Genomic DNA, 19,607 nt, shown 5'->3' on the forward strand with positions numbered 1-19,607 from the left:
TGCCATTTTTTAAAAAGTAAACTGCTGGTCCATTTTCGTATTCATTTCTAAATTGCCCATACCTTTAAGATCAAGGCGTACCAGGTGGGGGAGATAAGGAGCGAGAGAATGTGATAAGAGGGGCTGTTGGATAGAGGAACTAGTTGTCTGAGCCAGTGGTCTTCAAACGTTTATTCTCTTATCACCAAAATATAAGGTCTACCAGAAAGTTCTGTCCATTTCTATCATAACAAGTTTCGACACGTAAGCACGTTTATTTGGTGCATGTGTGCCTATTTTTATCACTTAATGTATACATACTGACGTAGCAAATTAACTAAAAGTTGATTCACATTAGTCTTATGTGTGAAGCAATAGTGTACCCATGGCTACTGATAAAGTTCATTTACGCCACCGTAATTTTTACGAATTTCAACAAGGAAGAAATGCTACAGAAGCATGTAGAAATTTATTAAAAGTGTTTGGTGAAGATACAGTTTCTGATAGGACATGCAGAAGATGGTTCAAAAAATTCGAAACAGGTGATTTCGACCTTTCTGATAAGCCACGTTCTGGGCCACCATCTTTGATCGATGACAATGTTGTTAAGACCATGTTGGAGCAAGATCCTTTTCTGACAACATCGGAGATCGCAGAAAGGCTTAACTCAGCTCAGCAAACCATTTCGGATCATATTCGGAAGATAGGATTGGTGTGGAACTATTAAAGATGGGTGCCACATGAATTAAATCAGAAGAATTTGTATTTTGTTTTATTCCAAAAACGGACTTAACTTTCCGGTAGACCTTATATATATATTTTTAAATGTGTCCCCTTCATACACTAAAAAAAAACCCATCATAAATATAAGTAGTTGCAAAGAATGAGATTTCTAGTGTAATGTAAATACTGACTTCTAAAATTAAAACTTAGGTCCTTCTTTTTCATTTACCCAGTGGAATATAAATACCTGAGATATATGATAGCCACTGTGGTTGCCTCCCAGATGTCACCCAATGATCCCTGCTTCCTGATACTCCTATCCTTGTGGAGTCACTCACTATTCAGGGTGGACCATGATTGGTCTGTGTAACCAATAGCATACAGCAGAAGTGATGGTATTTCACTTCCAATATTAGTTTTTGTTTTTTTTGTTGTTTTTTTTTAAGCAAGACAGGAAGGGAGATGAAAAGCATCAACTTGTAGTTGCGGCACTTTAATTCATTGATTGTTTCTCATATGTGCCTTGACCTGGGGGCTCTATCTGAGCCAGGGACCTTGGGCTCAAGCTGGCAACCTTGGGTCAAACCCGGGAGCCTCAGCATTCTGACTAATGCTCTATCCATTGAGCCACCACTGGTCAGGCTCATTAATTGGTTCTTGGATGTGCCCTGACCTGAGATCAAACTCACAACCTTGACATATGGGGATAATGCTCTAACCAACCAAGCTATCCCACCAGAGCCAGGAACTCTTTATTAGCAGGTGGTACAAAAAAAAATTCTTGGACAACATACTGTATTTGGATCATCCTTTTTCCTACTTCTCCAGGCTGATCTCTTCTCTATACCCAGTCATTTCTGTATTACACACATTTTAAAGATTTTATTTATTGATTTTACAGGGGGTGAGGCAGGATCTCAAGAGGTATCAACTCATAATTGCCTCACTTTAGTTGTTCACTTATTGCTTGTCGTATGTGCCTTGACCGGGCAAGCCCAGGATTTCAAACCAGCGACCTCCGAGTTCCAGGTCAACACTTTATCCACTGCGCCACCACAGGTCAGGCAGTACTGCACACATTTGATTCACTGACTTAACTGGTTGAGCGCTGCATGTCACACTCACTGCATTGGTATGTCTGATGCTTCATGTGTGCATTGTGCTTGTCTCCGCAGACTGTAGACTCAAAAGATAAGGCTAGCTCTTTTGTTAGTGCCCAACACAGGATCGGAAATATGCCAGGTGAGCAACAGACTTCAATATCATGTCTCCATCCCTTTCACCATTTGATCTATTAGAAATGCAAGCAAAATTTGCAGAGGTAACTTCAGTCTCTCTCACCTGACAAGAAATACCTGTGTTTTGGCCTGAACTAGCTTCCTGCTCCTTTTTCTACAGCTCTATACCTAAAAAGCAAATAATATATGTCAACACAATGCAATACTAAATGCCTACATATTACTTCTTCTATCTTTAAAACAGAGTTGTTTCCTTTTATTTTTGCTTTAAATCCACAATTTAGGGTCTGACCTATGGTGGCACAGTGGATAGAATGCTGAGGTCACCAGTTCAAAACCCCAGGCTTACCGGGGCAAGGCACATAGAACAAGCAATCAATGAACAACTGAAATGAAGCAACTATGAGTTGATACTTATCCCCTGCCCCTTCCCTCCTCTCTCTGTAAAATCAATAAATAAAATCTTTTAGACAATCAACAATATAGGAATAAGAGGGACTGGTGAATAGGAATAGAAGAAATTCAAGTGATTTACCCTGTAACTACTACTGGGCCCCTGGCTCGACCCACAATATCCACAGAGCCATTAGTCAGCAACCATGACACGCAAACATCTCTGAGCCTCCTGCTCACACATTTCTGGCTTCCTATTTCAAATTTTAAGCCAATCTCCCATCAACACTAAATGCAGACCTCTGACTTCATATCGACCAGACAGGGAAAGAGATGAGAAACATCAATTCTTCGTTGTGGTTCCTTGGTTGTTCATTGATTGATTTCTCATATGTGCCTTGACCAGGGGGCTACAGCGGACCAAGTGACCCCTTGCTCAAGCCAGCAACCTTGGGCTCAAGCTGGTGAGCCTCGCTCAAACCCGATGAGTCTGCACTCAAGCTGGAGACCTCAGGGTCTCGAACCTGGGTCCTCCACATTCCAGTCCGATGCTCTATCCACTGTGCCACCGCCCGGTCAGGCACCAGCCTCCTTACTAAAGACCGTACGGATCAGTTTTTCTAGGTGATCCCCTTGGCATCTTGTTAAACTATGAAATGTGCTTGGTCAGGATGAGTGAAACTGTATTTCATTGTTACTTTAATACAAAACTGTTAACCTGGGCAAAGACTGGGGGGGGCGGGGGACAGGGAAGTTAACCAGAAGGCTTCCTGTGCTCTTCTGCATATACAACCTGATCCATTTCAGTTGAAGGCCCTCTCATTCATTAGCTTCAGGGGGACACAAATCTTAACAGGGAGCTGCTTGATCCCAGGATCCTTTCATTGACTTATTTCTTACTCCCCTGCTATGAAACTCACCTGATCTTTACTTTGGCATCAATTCTTCAAAGTACCAAGTCCTGGTGAGCAGTGGCAGCAGCAGCCCCTGGGAACTTGTTACACATGCACATTACTTAGGAATACTAAAAACCTGTCTTAGCACCTCTAGGTGACACTGGAGTTTCCTAATTACGGCCCGCAGGCACCATGTTTGCTCTTGAGAAACAGGCATTTCTTCCCTGGGTCTTGATGTGTCTTCACTTACTTCAGCAGAACGACCTTTCTCCATTCTCTCCCATCAGAGAATGCTAATTAGAAGCAAAACTATTGCTGAATAGTTTTTTTTATTTTTTTAACTTTGCATTCTCTAGTTACACTGTCATCTCCTTTTTGTGTTTGTCCTTGAAAATCTAGGGCAATAGGTCTGCTCAAAGAGTGGCTGGTTTTCTTATTCATGAGCTCAGTTTCACTTTACCAGAACCTTTCAATTCCGAAATCAGGCTGTCTTTCCCACTCAAGCATTCCACATACTTACTCCACAACCCTTGACACTAAGAAGTACTTTCTCACACACTGGATCATGGGCAGGATCGGTGTCTGCCTTCTAAGAAAACTGAAGCTGAGAGATCAGGCAGTGAAGTTTCAAGTCCCAGTAACCAGTCCAGTCCAGTGGATCACAGCAGGCTCTCAATATATTTAACAAGTGGCAGAATGAATGAACAAGCATGTAAGCTAGATCTTGGCCTTCCAGGCTGGTACTCTCTTTTTACAAGGTCACACTACCTCTCAGGTTTGCAGTTGTGGGAATGGATAAGTGTAGCTCAGTTAATAATCTTGCCCCCTTAATTTTCCTAGCTCCAAAGTATTGGTGTCGCCACCAGCCTCAGAAGACCACAATAGTCTTCAGACATCTTTTCTGTGAATCCTGAGGTTCTTACCCCGTTCCCGAATTTAGCTGAATGAACACGTTTCCAGGGGAATGGCTGCAACACAGGGACTTGTCTAAAGACCCACAGGTCTAGAACGGAGAAAGAGTGCTCAGTACTAATCACAGATGAGTGAAAAGGTTGGTCATGTAAGCAGGAAATGGGGAACGAGTAGTCTGGTCTCCATCAGCGGTCCGAATTATTCAGGTCAGAAGGTGTGGTGTGGGGCTCACAAGATGAGCAAGTGGAGGGGATCTTTGCAGTAAATGCCAACTTGCAGTATACACCACAGTCCTCATAAAACGAGGCCCGAGCTCCAATTCCCCGCATCTCTGCAGCACGAAGAAAGCCAGAAGGCACGCCAAGTCTAAGTTCAGCTGCCTCTTCAACAAATCACTTCCAGTGTTCAACAATTTCATCTAGGAAACCACTGAAGGCGATCACAGAAAAATGATTTCTATTATTAATAACCACAACAAGGCACTTCCACAGCTGAGGTTGGTGGTTGTCAATCATTTTACACGTGGGGACCAGTGACCTAGCTGGCCAGAAAGGGAAACATACAATGAAGAGTTTTATCTTACCATGCACAACAGTGCAACACGGTACAAGCTGGTGCCTGCGTTCCAAACTTCACATGTACAGTGCACTGAATACCACCTAAGTTTGTCCACATGCTTTCAGTCCATTGCGCACGATTTGTAAATGCTCTCCACAGGGCAAAAGGTTGTTCGAATGAGCTCACAAGTTTCAAAGGTAACTAAGACAGCCTCAATAGGATTTTCATCAATGATACGGGCTCATAAGTGGCAAAAGCAAATCTGACTCAGATGTTTGGGTCTATAATCTTCATACAACATAAGGATGGTTAACTCTTGCAGATTGGCACAGAATTTCTGGCAGACCAGCACCAGTCTGTGGACCAGCGCTGGCCCAGGGGACAGGGGAGGCCAACCTCAGCAGCACTTATTTTGAGCAAGAGCAAAGCAAATGTCTGAGTGCAGCAGACTTAGCCAGCTTTCCACAAACCAGGATTTCACAGAAGTCTGTATAACTTCACCTGTCTCAATTAGCAAGGAAATGCCTAAATCTCTAAATGACAGCAAACAACCCTTTTGATTAGCATTTGTGTGAGAACCCAATATTCCTGAAAGAGCTGTATTTCAACTCATTCTATGCAGGTCTCGACCCAGTTTCAATCCCACTTAGTAATTCAGATCCTGGTAAGCCCATAAGCCTCTTTGCTAGGTGAGTAAATCCTCACTCTGCCATGCTTGCGGGGTCTAAGTACTTTCTCAGTAGTCTCGGGCCAAGTCTGTGAAACGCGGCAGACACAGTGTCCGAGAACAAAGAAAACGTAAGAGAATTAATCTTTACAGAATCCTTAGAGCAATGTAGAATGAGTATCACTCTCAAGGCAGGGAGCCTCCCCTTTTTGACAAAGGCATTCAAGTTCTCGTTACTTAGCACCTTCTAAGACAGAAAGTGCTGCAATCTCACAATGGTAGGTAAGAGAGAACCAATCACGCCATCATTAAAAACTGACATTCTCCCCAACCTTAAAATATGCACAACCCAGTCAGTCCCAAGACATGGACTGCAAAGAAATCCATAACTATCTAGAAGAGATGGCTTTGGCTCACTTGAAATCAAATTCACCTCACAACCCACTATTCACATACAGAAAAACTGACTTCACAAAATGCATGTTAATCATGTATTTTCCATTGTATTTCACTTGGGAAAAGAAAGGTTGGTTTGACCCACTGACCACTAACTGTGAGTCATAATCTAAGTCTTTTATTAAAAGAATTTATTTATTGATTTTATAGAAGTAGGGATGGAGCAAGAAGTATCAATTGATAGTTGCTTCACTTTAGTTGTTCATTGTCATATGTGCCTTGACCGGGCCCAGGGTTTTGAACTGGCGACCTCAGTGTTCCAGGTCAACACTTTATCCACTTCGCCATGCCAGCCCAGGCCGGTCATGACCTAAGTTTTTAAAAGCACTGATCTACTGTAACTACTGCTTTAATCTCCAAAAAAGGGCAACATAGCATAGTTGCTAAGAATAAACCAACTTTAAACCCAGGTCCAAATCCCAGCACCTCTTAGCCATTGAGCCTTAACTATGAGACCCAAGTCCTGGAAATGTCCTAGGACATGTACCTCAGTTTCCTAATCCAGGAGACAAACCTACCTCAAAAATGTTACGGCATGACTTGTGGTGGCACAATGCATAAAGCATTGACCTGTAACGCTGAAGGCACCAGTTCAAAACCTGGGCCTGGTCAAGGCAAATATGGGAAGCACCTACAAGTTGATGCATCCCACTCCTTCCCAACCGCCTTTTCTATCTACTTTAGAAAATCAATAAATATTTTTTTGTTTTTGTGACAGAGAGGGACAGATAGGGACAGATAAGAATTGAGAGAGATGAGAAACATCAATTCTTCATTGCGGCTCCTTAGTTGTTCACTGATTGCTTTTTCATACGTGCCTCAGGGCTACAGCAGAGCAAGTGACCCCTTACTCAAGCCAACGACCTTGGGCTCAAGCCAGCAACCATGGGGTCATGTCTATGATCCCACGCTCCAGGCAGCAACCTTGGGGTTTTGAATCTTGGTTCTCTGCATACCAGTCCAATGTTCTATCCATTGTATCACCGCCTGGTCAGGCAACAACAACAAAAAATCTCTTAAAAAATTTTTATGAGCCCTGGCTGGTCCAGTAGAGGGCCCCCTCCCGGAGGCCCAATGTCACCAGCTTGACCCTAAGGTAGATAGTTTTGAGCCCCAGTCAGGGCATATATGGGAAGCAATCAATGTTCTTTCACAACTAAGTGAAAGAAGTTGATGCTTCTCTCTCTCAAATCAATGGGGAAAAGTTTTTTTTTTTTATATGAAACTGAGTTGTATTCGTGAAGATGCTTCAAAACAGGGCCTGTGAAGATGAGTCAGGCCCCCAATATGCTGGTCCAAGATCACATATAGCTATAAGTCAGGGAGGGGGAGGCCTGAAGTAGAATCCTGAAGGCCTTTCCACTATGATAAAGCCCTGGGTATACCATTAACATTGGTTATACAGGCCTTCACTATGAAGCACACAAACTGAAGAACATATATAAAACAGATTGACAAATGCTTTTTATTTTTTAAGTGAGGGACAGGAAGGGAGAGAGATGAGAAGCATCAACTCTCGGTTGCATCACTTTAGTTGTTCACTGATTGCTTCTCATATGGGCCTTGACTCAAGTTGAGCCAGTGACCCCCTTCCTCACGTCAACAAACCTGCACTCAAGACAGCAACCTCAGGGTTTCGAACCTGGGACCTCAGTATCCCAGGTCAATACCCCATCCACTGAACCATCTCAGGTCAGGCCCAACCTGGGTTTCATAACAGTGATCACAATTTTAGGTATAAGTTCCTTAAGGACTTGATGAATAGACCCAAAGTTATGGTTATGGAGCAGGTGGTTTATATTGGTACTTAACTGTAATGTCCTCAAAAACTCAATAGTAACACATAATACATAGACATGGTAACTCTCTTCTCACCAAGGTGACAAAATACAAATTATACAGGATGACAGATTTATGGCACTACAGAATTATAACTGCCTTCACTGGTTTAAAGTAGTATGCCCTAAACCATAACGAACAAAGTATCAGGGTTTTTTTTTTTAATTTTACTTATTCATTTTAGAGAGGAGAGAACGGGAGAGAGAGAGACAGAGAGGGAGAGAGAGAGGAGAGAGAGACAGAGAGAGAAGGTGGGGAGGAGCTGGAAGCATCAACTCCCATATGTGCCTTGACCAGGCAAGCCCAGGGTTTCGAACCGGCGAACTTAGCATTTCCAGGTCGACACTTTATCCACTGCACCACCACAGGTCAGGCCAGTATCAGTTTTAATACATTGACACATTAAGGGTCAGAATAAAATCAGGCTCATAATTTGACAAAAACAGTCCCCTATCCATGCCTGTCATGGGTCTCAAATATTTTTGAATGTCTGGATCAACTCCTTAAATATCAGTTCATTAAAAAATAAATCAGAATTCTTACCTTTTTGAATTACACTACTACAATGTTTAGGTCCTTAAATGTCCTTCATAGTATTATGATTTAAAAAAAAAAACTCTTTTGCCCTGGCCAGTTGGCTCAGTGGTAGACCGTCGGCCTGGCGTGCGGAAGTTCCAGGTTTGATTCCCGGTCAGGGCACACAGGAGAAGCGCCCATCTGCTTCTCCACCCCTCCCTCTCCTTCCTCTCTGTCTTTCTCTTCCCCTCCCGCAGCCAAGGCTCCATTGGAGCAAAGATGGCCCGGGCGCTGGGGATGGCTCCATGGCCTCTGCCTCAGGCGCTAGAGTGGCTCTGGTCGCAACAGAGCGACGCCCTGGATGGGCAGAGCATCGCCCCCTGGTGGGCGTGCTGGGTGGATCCTGGTTGGGCACATGCGGGAGTCTGTCTGACTGCCTCCCCGTTTCCAGTTTCAGAAAAATACAAAAAAATAAAACAAACAAAAAAAACCCCACAAAAAAATAAACAAAAAAAACCTCTTTACTGATATTTGTTACAAAATATCAGTGTATTCTAAATCCTGTTCCCCCCTCCCCAAATGTAGTTCTTTCCCAATCTAAGATCAAGTCATAGCTGAATGTACTACATGTTGGGAAAGAAATCCCTAGTGCTTCTAATTTGTCAGTGTTCGTACGTAATCCCTGCCCCCAATTATTTGGTTATTAAAACCTAAATGATATATATATATATTTTTAAATTTTTATTTATTCATTCATTTTAGAAAGGAGAGAGTTAGAAAGAGAGAGAGAGAGAGAGAGAGAAAAGCGATATATATTTTTTTGTTTTTTAATTTTATTTATTCATTTTTAGAGGAGAGAGAGAGAGAGAAACAGAGAGAGAGAGAAGGGGGGAGGAGCTGGAAGCATCAACTCCCATATGTGCCTTGACCAGGCAAGCCCAGGGTTTTGAACCGGCGATCTCAACATTTCCAGGTCGACGTTTTATCCACTACACCACCACAGGTCAGGCCTAAATGATATTTTAAAGGAAAAACTGCCAGTGTTCTAACTACAAAACAAGTGTGACACTGAAACGTTCTAAACTCTCAGAGAGGCTTTAAATCCTCCCTCCATACCAAACAAAACATTGTTACCCCTTCTGTCCCACCAAGGCGTCCTCTCTCCTACGAAGTTCTCAGCAATGTCCCATCAATCCCCTCGACCTCTTGCGCTATGAGGCCCCAATCTCAGATGGCCCCACGGAGAACCAATGGGCTGGGGCCCCTCACGAAGATGCCGACTTCTGCCTGACCAGGCAGTGGTGCAGTGGATAGAGCATCAGACTGGGATGCTGAGGTTCGAGACCCCAAGGTCACCAGCTTGAGCGTGGGCTCATCTAGTTTGAGCAAAAGCTCACCAGCTTGGACTCAAGGTCACTGGCTCGAGCAAGGGGTTACTCTGTCTGCTGAAGCCCCCCCCCCCCCCCCCCCGGTCAAGGCACATAAAAGACAAAGCAATCAATGAACAACTAAGGTGTCGCAATGCGCAATGAAAAACTAACGATTGATGCTTCTCATCTCTCCGTTCCTGTCTGCCTGTCCCTGTCTATTCCTCTCTCTGACTCTCTGTCTCTGGGGAAAAATAAAAAAAGATGCTGACTTCTAAAACAGAGACATTAACTCTGTGATTAAATGCTGAGAATAACTTGTTCTTTAAGCAGCTACTATGGCAATTCAAAATTCCTTGATTCCTTAACCAATTTATTAAAAATTTTTTTTTTCCTAATCCACAATGTTCCCATCTCTACTGAAACTTTTAAAAAGGAATCTTAGTATGTGTCAGAGGAACCATTTTCTTGTTTAGTTAGTTGAGATATTAATATGATGGTTATTTTTGTGATATTAGAATTCTTAATTGAACTTGTGTCGTTGGCATTATAAAATAATTTCAAACGTTAGGACCAAGTGATTAGATTCAGGTGTATTACTAGTTTTATTAAATTTTGCTGTGATTCACTTATTGCTATGCAGAAATTTACCTCAGATACTGAGGTCATGACATTTTAGTTAAAACTGTACATATATTTTTCTATTTAATTTCCATAAAATGTAAAAACCAAAGTTGTTTAAGACAATGGAACACTGAACATTGGTCGATTATGTTAATGTTAATGGCTAACGCAGCAGCTGCATCTGCACTTTGACTTAGTGGGAGGCTCATTTGTAGGTACTCCTTAGAGCTGTTTTTAAGCGGCCTCAAATAAAGGCAGGGAAAAAATGTTTTACCTTTCCTCAAACATATAATACACATCTGGAAGAAGAAAACCACATCTGGTTCATGGATTTCCTTCCTGGAGATGATCCCAATTCAGCGCTAAGTCTTGAAATCATACTCGGGGGTTTGCAGAGTCTTGTGTACATTTAGACATATTGTTTCCAAGTATTATAGTTGGAAAAACAATTGACTCAGATGTTTGTTAAGGTCTAATTTTAGATATCTCCCACATTAAAAAAAAAAAAAAATGTTTTGGGCTTTATTAAAAAAAAAGAAATCTTATTAATTTAGATTTTTGGTGACCAAAATCCTAGTAATCTTATCACATTTTAGGAGATAAAGGATTAATCTTACATAGCTTATTTTTCAGATTCTCTTTTGACTTTAAAATAAATTCTCAGACCAACATTTATGACAGGTTAGTGTTCACAAGCCATTGTGATTTTACAAAAACCAAAATTATTTGGAACTAACTAATGGTGCAATTAAAGGTTGACCAAGGGAACTATCTGAAAACTAAAGTGTACTCTGACAGGCCGTTTGAACACCTACCAACGCATAATTCTAACACCAGCCAAAGCATTCACAATCACATAATCAACTTTTCTAGTTTTAAAATGTCTACTTTATTCCATATAACACTTAACTAGATATCATTTACATCTGAGGAAGAGATGGCCCACAAAACTGATCTATGAATAAAACACTACCTATAAGAAATGTAGCCCAATTTTATACATTTCCAAGCATCCCCAGACAAGTGTATCACAATGCAGAAATATGGGGACCACTACTACATTTTACATAAAAGGGAAGTATCAATAGACTCCAGAAAGTAGTAAAATTCACCTGTCCTTTAAAATATGAGTATGCAATTGTTACAAAGCCATAGTAAATGGTTTATAAAATGTAGTTTTATTTTACGTTACTCTGCTGTTACATAGGGCCATAACATTTTCACAAGGCTTTTTTGGGACTACAGTCAATGATTAGCAACACACAATAGTGGTCCAACTCTCTAAGTAACAAATCACTAGACAAATGGGACACCCTCTTACATGTGCACAAATCTGCATGGAAAAGTACTGAAGTTTTAGACTTGGACTTGTGTTTTTTAATTTATTTCCCCATTCTACTGTGTTAAGAAATAACATGCACTTTAATTCACCAAAAGCAATGCTTGTATTCTGGCAGCAACATGCTACTTCTATTACATAGTGAAGTGAATACCAGAACTACAATGATATCTAGTTAAGTGTAAGTGAATTTTTATTAGGAAGGGCAGTTGTCAACTGAAACAGCAGCAAATCAAGTGAAGAAGAGAATTCCCCGTTATCAGATACACAAGACCTCCATCATACGTGACACAGGAGGCATTTCAATTTGTGACCCCCAATCCAGAAATGTCAAATGCTTTCCCATTCAATCTAATACTTTTGGATTTCTACCAAAAACAAATACATTAAGAACAAGAAAAAGTTGCTCACAGAAAGGAAACCCCCAAAGAAGAGTAAGGTAGGGAATGTAGAAATTAAGAAGTTAGGTAAAACACTCTTTAAATTGTAATTAACTACATTTTCATATCTTCACTGTAATACAAAACACAATCACTTGCAGAACTGGTTCAGATTACTTAAATACCAGATACATTTTTAGTCCTCTACGTAAGTGTTTGGAAGTTACTCATGTTTATGTGAAATGAAGGAAATGAAGCTATTAATACTTTTCTACAGCAGTAACTGTACACCAGGAAGGCCAAGACAAACACAAATCAAGGAATGGAGTTTTCCCAAAGCTGCAGTGTGAAAAGACTATAAACAGCTGATTCCATACACACGAATGGGCTTCTTCCTCTAGGAAATCCGATTGGAGTAAGGAATGGAGATGTGTACAAAGTTTCCGGAGGGAAGAGGACATCCTTTCTGTAGTTAGTTCTCCGCCCCTTCCGCCGCATCACACTCTTCTCCCGCACTGTCTGATGTCCATAACTGGGGGTGGGGTGGGGGGTTGAGGGGGGGAAACGCATTAGGTCACTATTTCCAAATTAAAAAACTGTATCAAGTCCAACAGTTATAACAAAATGCAATTCTGACAGCTGTAAATTATTCAAACAAGAGATTATGACTAAGACTACAAGTTATAGTTCTCAAAACCCCAAGTATCAACTCCTCCCCCCAAAGTGAATCCCTGCAGGCCATTTACAACACACTTACAGTGCAGACACATCTGCACTACTGAGCAAATTTTAAAGTTTATTCTTTTTTTTTTTTTTGTATTTTTCTGAAGCTGGAAACGGGGAGAGACAGTCAGACAGACTCCCGCATGCGCCCGACCGGGATCCACCTGGCACGCCCACCAGGGGGCGACGCTCTGCCCCTCTGGGGCGTCGCTCTGCCGCGACCAGAGCCACTCTAGCGCCTGGGGCAGAGGCCAAGGAGCTATCCCCAGCGCCCAGGCCATCTTTGCTCCAATGGGGCCTCGCTGCGGGAGGGGAAGAGAGAGACAGAGAGGAAGGAGGGGAGGGGGTGGAGAAGCAAATGGGCGCTTCTCCTATGTGCCCTGGCCGGGAATCGAACCCGGGTCCCCTGCACGCCAGGCCGATGCTCTACCGCTGAGCCAACCGGCCAGGGCCTAAAGTTTATTCTTTAAAAAAATTTTTTTTAAGTGATTTGAGAGAGAAAGAGAGACACCGCTTTGTTGTTCCACTTATTTATGCATTCACTGGTTGATTTTGTATGTACCCTGACTGGGGATTGAACCTGTAACCCTGGTGTATTGGGGATGATGCTCTAACCATCTGAGCTGCACAGCCAGGGCTCACTGGTTGGTTCTCTCTCTCTCTCTCTCTTTGTATTTTTGCAACAGAGACAGAGAGAGACAGGCAGGGACAGAGACAAGAATGGAGAGAGACGAGAAGCATCAAGTCTTTGTTGTGGCAGCTTAGTTGTTCACTGATTGCTTTCTCATATGTGTCTTGACCAGGGGGCTATAGCAGAGCGAGTGACCCCTTGCTCAAGCAGCGACCTTGGACTCCAAGCCAGTGACCTCGGGGTTTCAAACCTGTGTCCTCTGTCCTAGTCTGATGCTCTATCCACTGCGCCATCACCTGGTCAGACTGGTGGATTCTTTTTTTAAATTTATTGATTTGAGAGAGAGAGAAAGAAGGGAGGGGAAGGGAGAAAGGAAGGGAGGGAGGAAGGGAGTGAGGAAGGGAAGGAGGGAGGGAGGGAAGGAGGTAAGACAGAGCAAGACAGAACTTCAATCTGTTCCTGTAGGAGATCATACTGGCAACCTCTGCACTTCGGGATGATGCTCTAACCAACCAAGCTCTCAGGCCAGGGTTCATTGGTTGATTCTTGTATGTGCCCTGATTGGGGACTGAACACGCAACCTTGGAATATCTGAATGATGCTCTAACCACGTGAGCTACCCAGCTAAGGCCAAAAGCTTACTTGTTATAAGTACTACACTTTCAGGAAAAAAAAGATAACACCCTTAGAATTTATTGTTTTCTCATTCCCAGTAGCCCAAAGCTCTTTGTGAAAGCACTAGTGAAATATAATTTGAGCTTAATAAGGCAAAAAAATTAAATAATTATAAGTAGTGGGGGGAGATCATAGTCTTAATAGCTATTTTCAAGTATCTGAAGAGCTATCATGAAGTAAAAAAGGCAGCCTGACTTTGTGTTTCTGCAAAAGATTGAACAGGAGTAGTGACCTAGTTACAGGAAAACAGGAGGTGTGCGCGAAGACGTTGAGAAAGGCCTGTGGGGGTGCAGTGGGAGGAGCACTGACCTGGAGCCCTGAGGTCACTGGTTTGGGGTCCTGGGCTTGCCCGGTCAAGACACATACAAGAAGCAATCAACGAACTAAAGTGAAGCAACTATGAGTTGATACTTCTCACTCCCTCTTCCAATCTGTCAAGATCAGTAAATTTTAAAAAATATATGGGGGGGAGAAGGGGAGATAGAAAGGAGTAGTGAGCTACGGAGAATATTAAAAACAAACTGACCTCTAAGGACCTAATTTTAAGATGGAATGAAGTGACAATGAATAGTCAATATTTATCAATGATAATAAACAGCCCACAAAATGGATTTCTATTAGACCAACAAATATGAAGACAATAGTTAAATTTCAGAAAACCAGAATCTTGTTGAGATACTAATATAAGTAAAAACAAATGTCCCTGAAGAACTGTCTCCAGCCCTGGCCAGGTAGCTCAACTGGTTAGAGCATTGTCCCAGACACCAAGGTTGTAGGTTTGATCCCCCCATCAGGGTACTTACAAGAATCAACAATGAATGCATAAATAAGTGGAACAATAAAGTGATATCTCTATCTTTCTTCTTGCCCCTCCCCTCAAAATTAACAAATAAAAAAATTTAAAAAGAGAAAACACAAAACCAGTCAAGACACAGACAGCACCATGGTGCATCTGGGAAGGTCCACTCGCTCAGCATGCCTTTCTTGTACAGCAGCTGTCTATGCTGATCATGCTTCCATTACCTCAGAACTACAGGGATTTCTAATGGCTGGGTTTCAGTGTCTTCATAATTACCCTGTTCATCCAAGTTGAACAGATATGGTGCTATTAAAAAGAATCCTACCTAGGCCCTGGCCGGTTGGCTCAGCGGTAGAGCGTCGGCCTGGCGTGTGGGGGACCTGGGTTCGGTTCCCGGCCAGGGCACACAGGAGAGGCGCCCATCTGCTTCTCCACCCCTCCCCCTCTCCTTCCTCTCTGTCTCTCTCTTCCCCTCCCGCAGCGAGAGCGAGGCTCCGTTGGAGCAAGGATGGCCCGGGCGCTGGGGATGGCTCCTTGGCCTCTGCCCCAGGCGCTGGAGTGGCTCTGGTCGCAGCAGAGCGGCGCCCCGGAGGGGCAGAGCGTCGCCCCTGGTGGGCGTGCCGGGTGGATCCCGGTCGGGCGCATGCGGGAGTCTGTCTGACTGTCTCTCCCCGTTTCCAGCTTCAGAAAAATACAAAAATACAAAAAAAAAAAAAGAATCCTACCTAGCAAAAAGAAGCTAAATAAAGCTCAAACTGTATTTTTTCTCCATTATTTTTTAATTATTCATCTGTTTGTCCAAGTTGTAGGAAGAAACACAAAGAAAAAACAAATTTCAAAAGACAAGCAAAACAGAGGTTTGGGCCTAGAAGCAGAGGAGTAAATCAAGGTGAAGGCTTACCACCTATCAGATGCCTACATAATAGCATGTACAATTCCCAAAGTAAGACTTTGTTAGAATAAGGCACATCATGCGATTTTGGAGAAGCTTACATATCGACAGTAGTCCCTACCTTGCTACAGCTAATTGACCCAAAGGAAGAAAACACTGAAACTACCGAAAGTCTCCATATTAGCGTCTCCATCCCAATGAACAGTCAGTGACACTATGAGTTCCTCCAACCTTTGCACCTTCTCAGGAAGGGCTGCTACAATGCCCATTCAACTTGAAAACCTGCCTACAAAAGAATAGTTTTCCTGTACAAAATACTGACAAACACTTAATACTTTTAGTTATAGATCTATCTATGCATTCATTTCTAAGAGAAAGTGTAGCTGTTCTTCAACTGCCCCAACAGACAGGGAGCCCAAATAAAAGATAAGTACTTTTGTTCTTGAAAAAGAAATAAAAGAGTGTTCAACTCACTGTGAGGTTGTCCCTAAGCAACTGCATGATGAGGGTGCTGTCTTTGTATGAGTCTTCATTCAGTGTATCGAGTTCTGCAATGGCCTCATCAAAAGCCTGGTAAAATATTAATACCCATGGTAAACAGTATTTGCATTGAACAACCTGGTTAGTTCACTACTACAAACCATTTTTACAGGATAGGTTAACATCTACTCCATGTTTACCATCAATTATAACAAAGCTCAATAGAATCAGATTCTCAGTTTAAGAACTTCTGAATATGTCTTGAAATGTAAAAAACCATGTGTAATCATAAACAAGCACTTCTTAGCTCTTTCATAGGACACAGAGTACAGGAGTTGTGCCTAATACAATATATGCTTACCAATAAGAATAGGTATGTACTTGCAAAAGCCTCTCTGTACTCGCCCTTTGTGAAGCACTTGGAAGAATGCAGCTATGCTAGTAAGCACACCTGGCAGGCGTCACTTTCCATTTCTTCCCTCCTTCGATTCCTCTGATCATTATGCTCTTTAGACAATTATTACTGCTGAGAGCCACAGCTGGGACAGAGCAAGGCACTTGGAGGGGAAGTGGTAGGTGGTCATGATGGTAAGAAAAGGAGATATCCAAATAAATAAAATACCTAGAAAGTAATATATTTGTTATCTCAAATAACCTTAGCTAACGAGGGTGTTTCTGAACACAAATCTTACCGTTTTAGCCAGTGTGCAGGCAAGCTCTGGGTTATTAAGGATCTCATAGTAAAATACAGAAAAGTTAAGAGCCAGCCCCAGACGAATTGGGTGTGTGGGCTGCATCTCTTTCTTGCTTATGTCAAAAGCCTCTTGGTACGCTCCTTGGGAATTATCTATCGTTTCTGTGAAGGCAAAAAATGAAATAAAAAAGCAAGTCACTGAAAATATCCACCTAGTACACAGCATATTAACACACTTAACATATGTGACTGACTAGATCTTGGCAGAACCAAATTTTTCTCTGTTGCTTTCTTTTAAAACCATAGTAGCAAACCAAAACATTACCTTGCACTGGGTATTTAAAACTAGTTTATGTGACTGGCTTATAATCAGCTTAATAACAACACAATATAGTATATCAGATTTTTCCGTCACCAGGGCTAAGACAACCCTCTTCTTTTATGTCTTTTCATTTTAGTACTGGAAATGCAGCAATTAAAAATAATTTGTTGCCTGATCAGGCGGTGGCGCAGTGGATAAAGCGTCGGACTGGGATGCAGAGGACCCAGGTTCGAGACCCCAAGGTCGCCAGCTTAAGTGCGGGCTCATCTGGTTTGAGCAAAAGTTCACCAGCTTGAACCCAAGGTCACTGGCTCCAGCAAGGGGTTACTCGGTCTGCTGAGGGCCCTCGGTCAAGGCACATATGAGAAAGCAATCAATGAACAACTAAGGTGTTGAAACGTGCAATGAAAAACTAATGACTTATCCCTGGCCGGTTGGCTCAGCGGTAGAGTGTCGGCCTGGTGTGCAGGAGTCCCGGGTTCGATTTCTGGCCAGGGCACACAGGAGAAGCGCCCATTTGCTTCTCCACCCCTCCCCCTCTCCTTCCTCTCTGTCTCTCTCTCTTTCCCTCCCGCAGCGAGGCTCCATTGGAGCAAAGATGGCCCGGGCGCTGGGGATGGCTCTGTGGCCTCTGCCTCAGGCACTAGAATGGCTCTGGACGCAACAGAGCAACGCCCCAGAGGGGCAAAGCATCGCCCCCTGGTGGGCATGCCGGGTGGATCCCGGTCGGGCGCATGCGGGAGTCTGTCTGACTGCCTCCTGGTTTCCAGCTTTGGAAAACTGAAAAAAAAAACAAAAAAAAACACTAATGATTTATGCTTCTCATCTCTCTCCATTCCTGTCTGTCTGTCCCTGTCTATCCCTCTCTCTGACTCTGTAAAAAAAAAAAAAAAGTTATATACTAATAATGTTTTAATAAAGCTGGGGAAATAAGTATTTGGCTGTAATACCCTTTATCAAAGTAATTAAAACACTTTACAAAGATCACTGCCACCAAAATCTCTGCCTTTATGACTTATTTGTAAAAATAATACTGACCCTTGGTATCAAGACATATTACATATATACAGAGAAGCGATAAAAAAGTGCCAACATAGGAAACAAAATCTGCTTTAACCAGAGTTTGAGTGCTGGCCTAATAAAAATGTCACCTTCCTGAAAATAATGTTCAGGAAGTATTACTGACCCTAATCTGAATATACCCACGTTTTGAAAAGGACAGGATTTCTGAATGCCTCTGGCCATTACGACTTTGAAAATAGTGACCTAACAAATTAAATTACCTCTTTGCAGCATGAATGTGCACATTTTCTGTGCTCTGAAGTGGCACATTTATTGGTCTACACGTGGCTGGGTTAGCCCTACTGCTAAGGAGGGCTGGCTGGCTGGCAGGCTCTTAGGGAGGCACTACAGCAAGTCAAGTGTCTTAGCTCCCAGGCTGTGAACACAGACTGTCCACAAATTCCACACTGCAGGAGCGTGTTGTTTCAGGGGGCTGGGAAATGCCAATAAGCCAGGAAGAATGACATCAGGTTACTGCTGGGACGGCAGTGAATTTTCAATTCTGTCACATTCAATTTTGCTTATTTTTATGGCAAGAGAAATTATATACCAGTAACACTATTAAGTTCAGTATACAAATTTTGTTACAGCAGGGTAACAACATTTTCTCTTTATATCTTTAATTACATTGACACTTGGATGGTGACACTATCTCACTTTAAGTTAGTAACTCTTTTTGGGGGTACACCCTTTTCAGATGGGACAAAATGAAGAAAATAATAGACTTATTGGAAAAAATGAATTCTACTTAGCACTTGCACAATAAATTTGGTACCAGAAACACACACACAATTTAACAGGACTCACATTATACTTGGCTACCAATTCTCCAGGACCCAAGTTCACTGCTAATAAATTTATTTCAACTTTTTAAACAATCAAGCTAGGCAATTTGGCGGTTTCTTTCTCCCATGTCTAAGTTTTCTGATAAATTATATACTGGCAACAATACTCTCAATTCCCCTCTCCTCAGAATTTTGGTTATATGTGATTAGTAGTCAATGTCATATCCTTCAAAACAGGTGGTAGCTAACCTGTCAAACAGAAAAAGCACATCCCATTTCTTTATTCTATATGTAATTTGCTCTAGCTATCTTTAGTTTCACAGTAGAATGGCATTAGAGGTGCTAACGAGATCAAAGCATTTGCAGAGAACTCTGGGGCTGAAAATACTGTCCTATAAACCAAACTCTAAAGCATAAAAGATGAAGCCTGTTTTTTTTTTTTGTTTTTTTTTTTACAGGGACAGAGAGAGAGTCAGAGTGAGGGATAGAAAGGGACAGACAGACAGGAATGAAGAGAGATGAGAAGCATCAATCATTAGTTTTTCATTGTGGCACTTTAGTTGTTCACTGATTGCTTTCTTATATGTACCTTGACGGAGGTGTGGGGGGGGGCTACAGCAGACCGAGTAACCCCTTTGCTCAAGCCAGTGACCTTGG

The 19,607-nt window shown here is 42.3% G+C and overlaps 1 protein-coding gene across 2 annotated transcripts in view; it reads right to left on the reverse strand.

Annotated features, from left to right (window-relative positions):
* Positions 1 to 11,327: 11,327 nt before the first annotated feature.
* Positions 11,328 to 19,607, reverse strand: part of YWHAQ (tyrosine 3-monooxygenase/tryptophan 5-monooxygenase activation protein theta) — a 42,279-nt gene continuing 33,999 nt past the window's right edge. For both annotated transcript variants that reach the window (XM_066385948.1, XM_066385949.1), the window contains exons 4-6: positions 16,780 to 16,943; positions 16,082 to 16,177; positions 11,328 to 12,419 (exon numbers count right to left, since the gene is read on the reverse strand). In XM_066385948.1, coding sequence (XP_066242045.1) covers positions 12,360 to 12,419; positions 16,082 to 16,177; positions 16,780 to 16,943 — 320 coding nt within the window. In that variant the 3' untranslated portion in view covers positions 11,328 to 12,359. The remainder of the gene's footprint in view (positions 12,420 to 16,081; positions 16,178 to 16,779; positions 16,944 to 19,607) is intronic.

Source organism: Saccopteryx leptura, chromosome 5, assembly GCF_036850995.1.
Source record: "Saccopteryx leptura isolate mSacLep1 chromosome 5, mSacLep1_pri_phased_curated, whole genome shotgun sequence".
Taxonomy (NCBI): domain Eukaryota; kingdom Metazoa; phylum Chordata; class Mammalia; order Chiroptera; family Emballonuridae; genus Saccopteryx; species Saccopteryx leptura.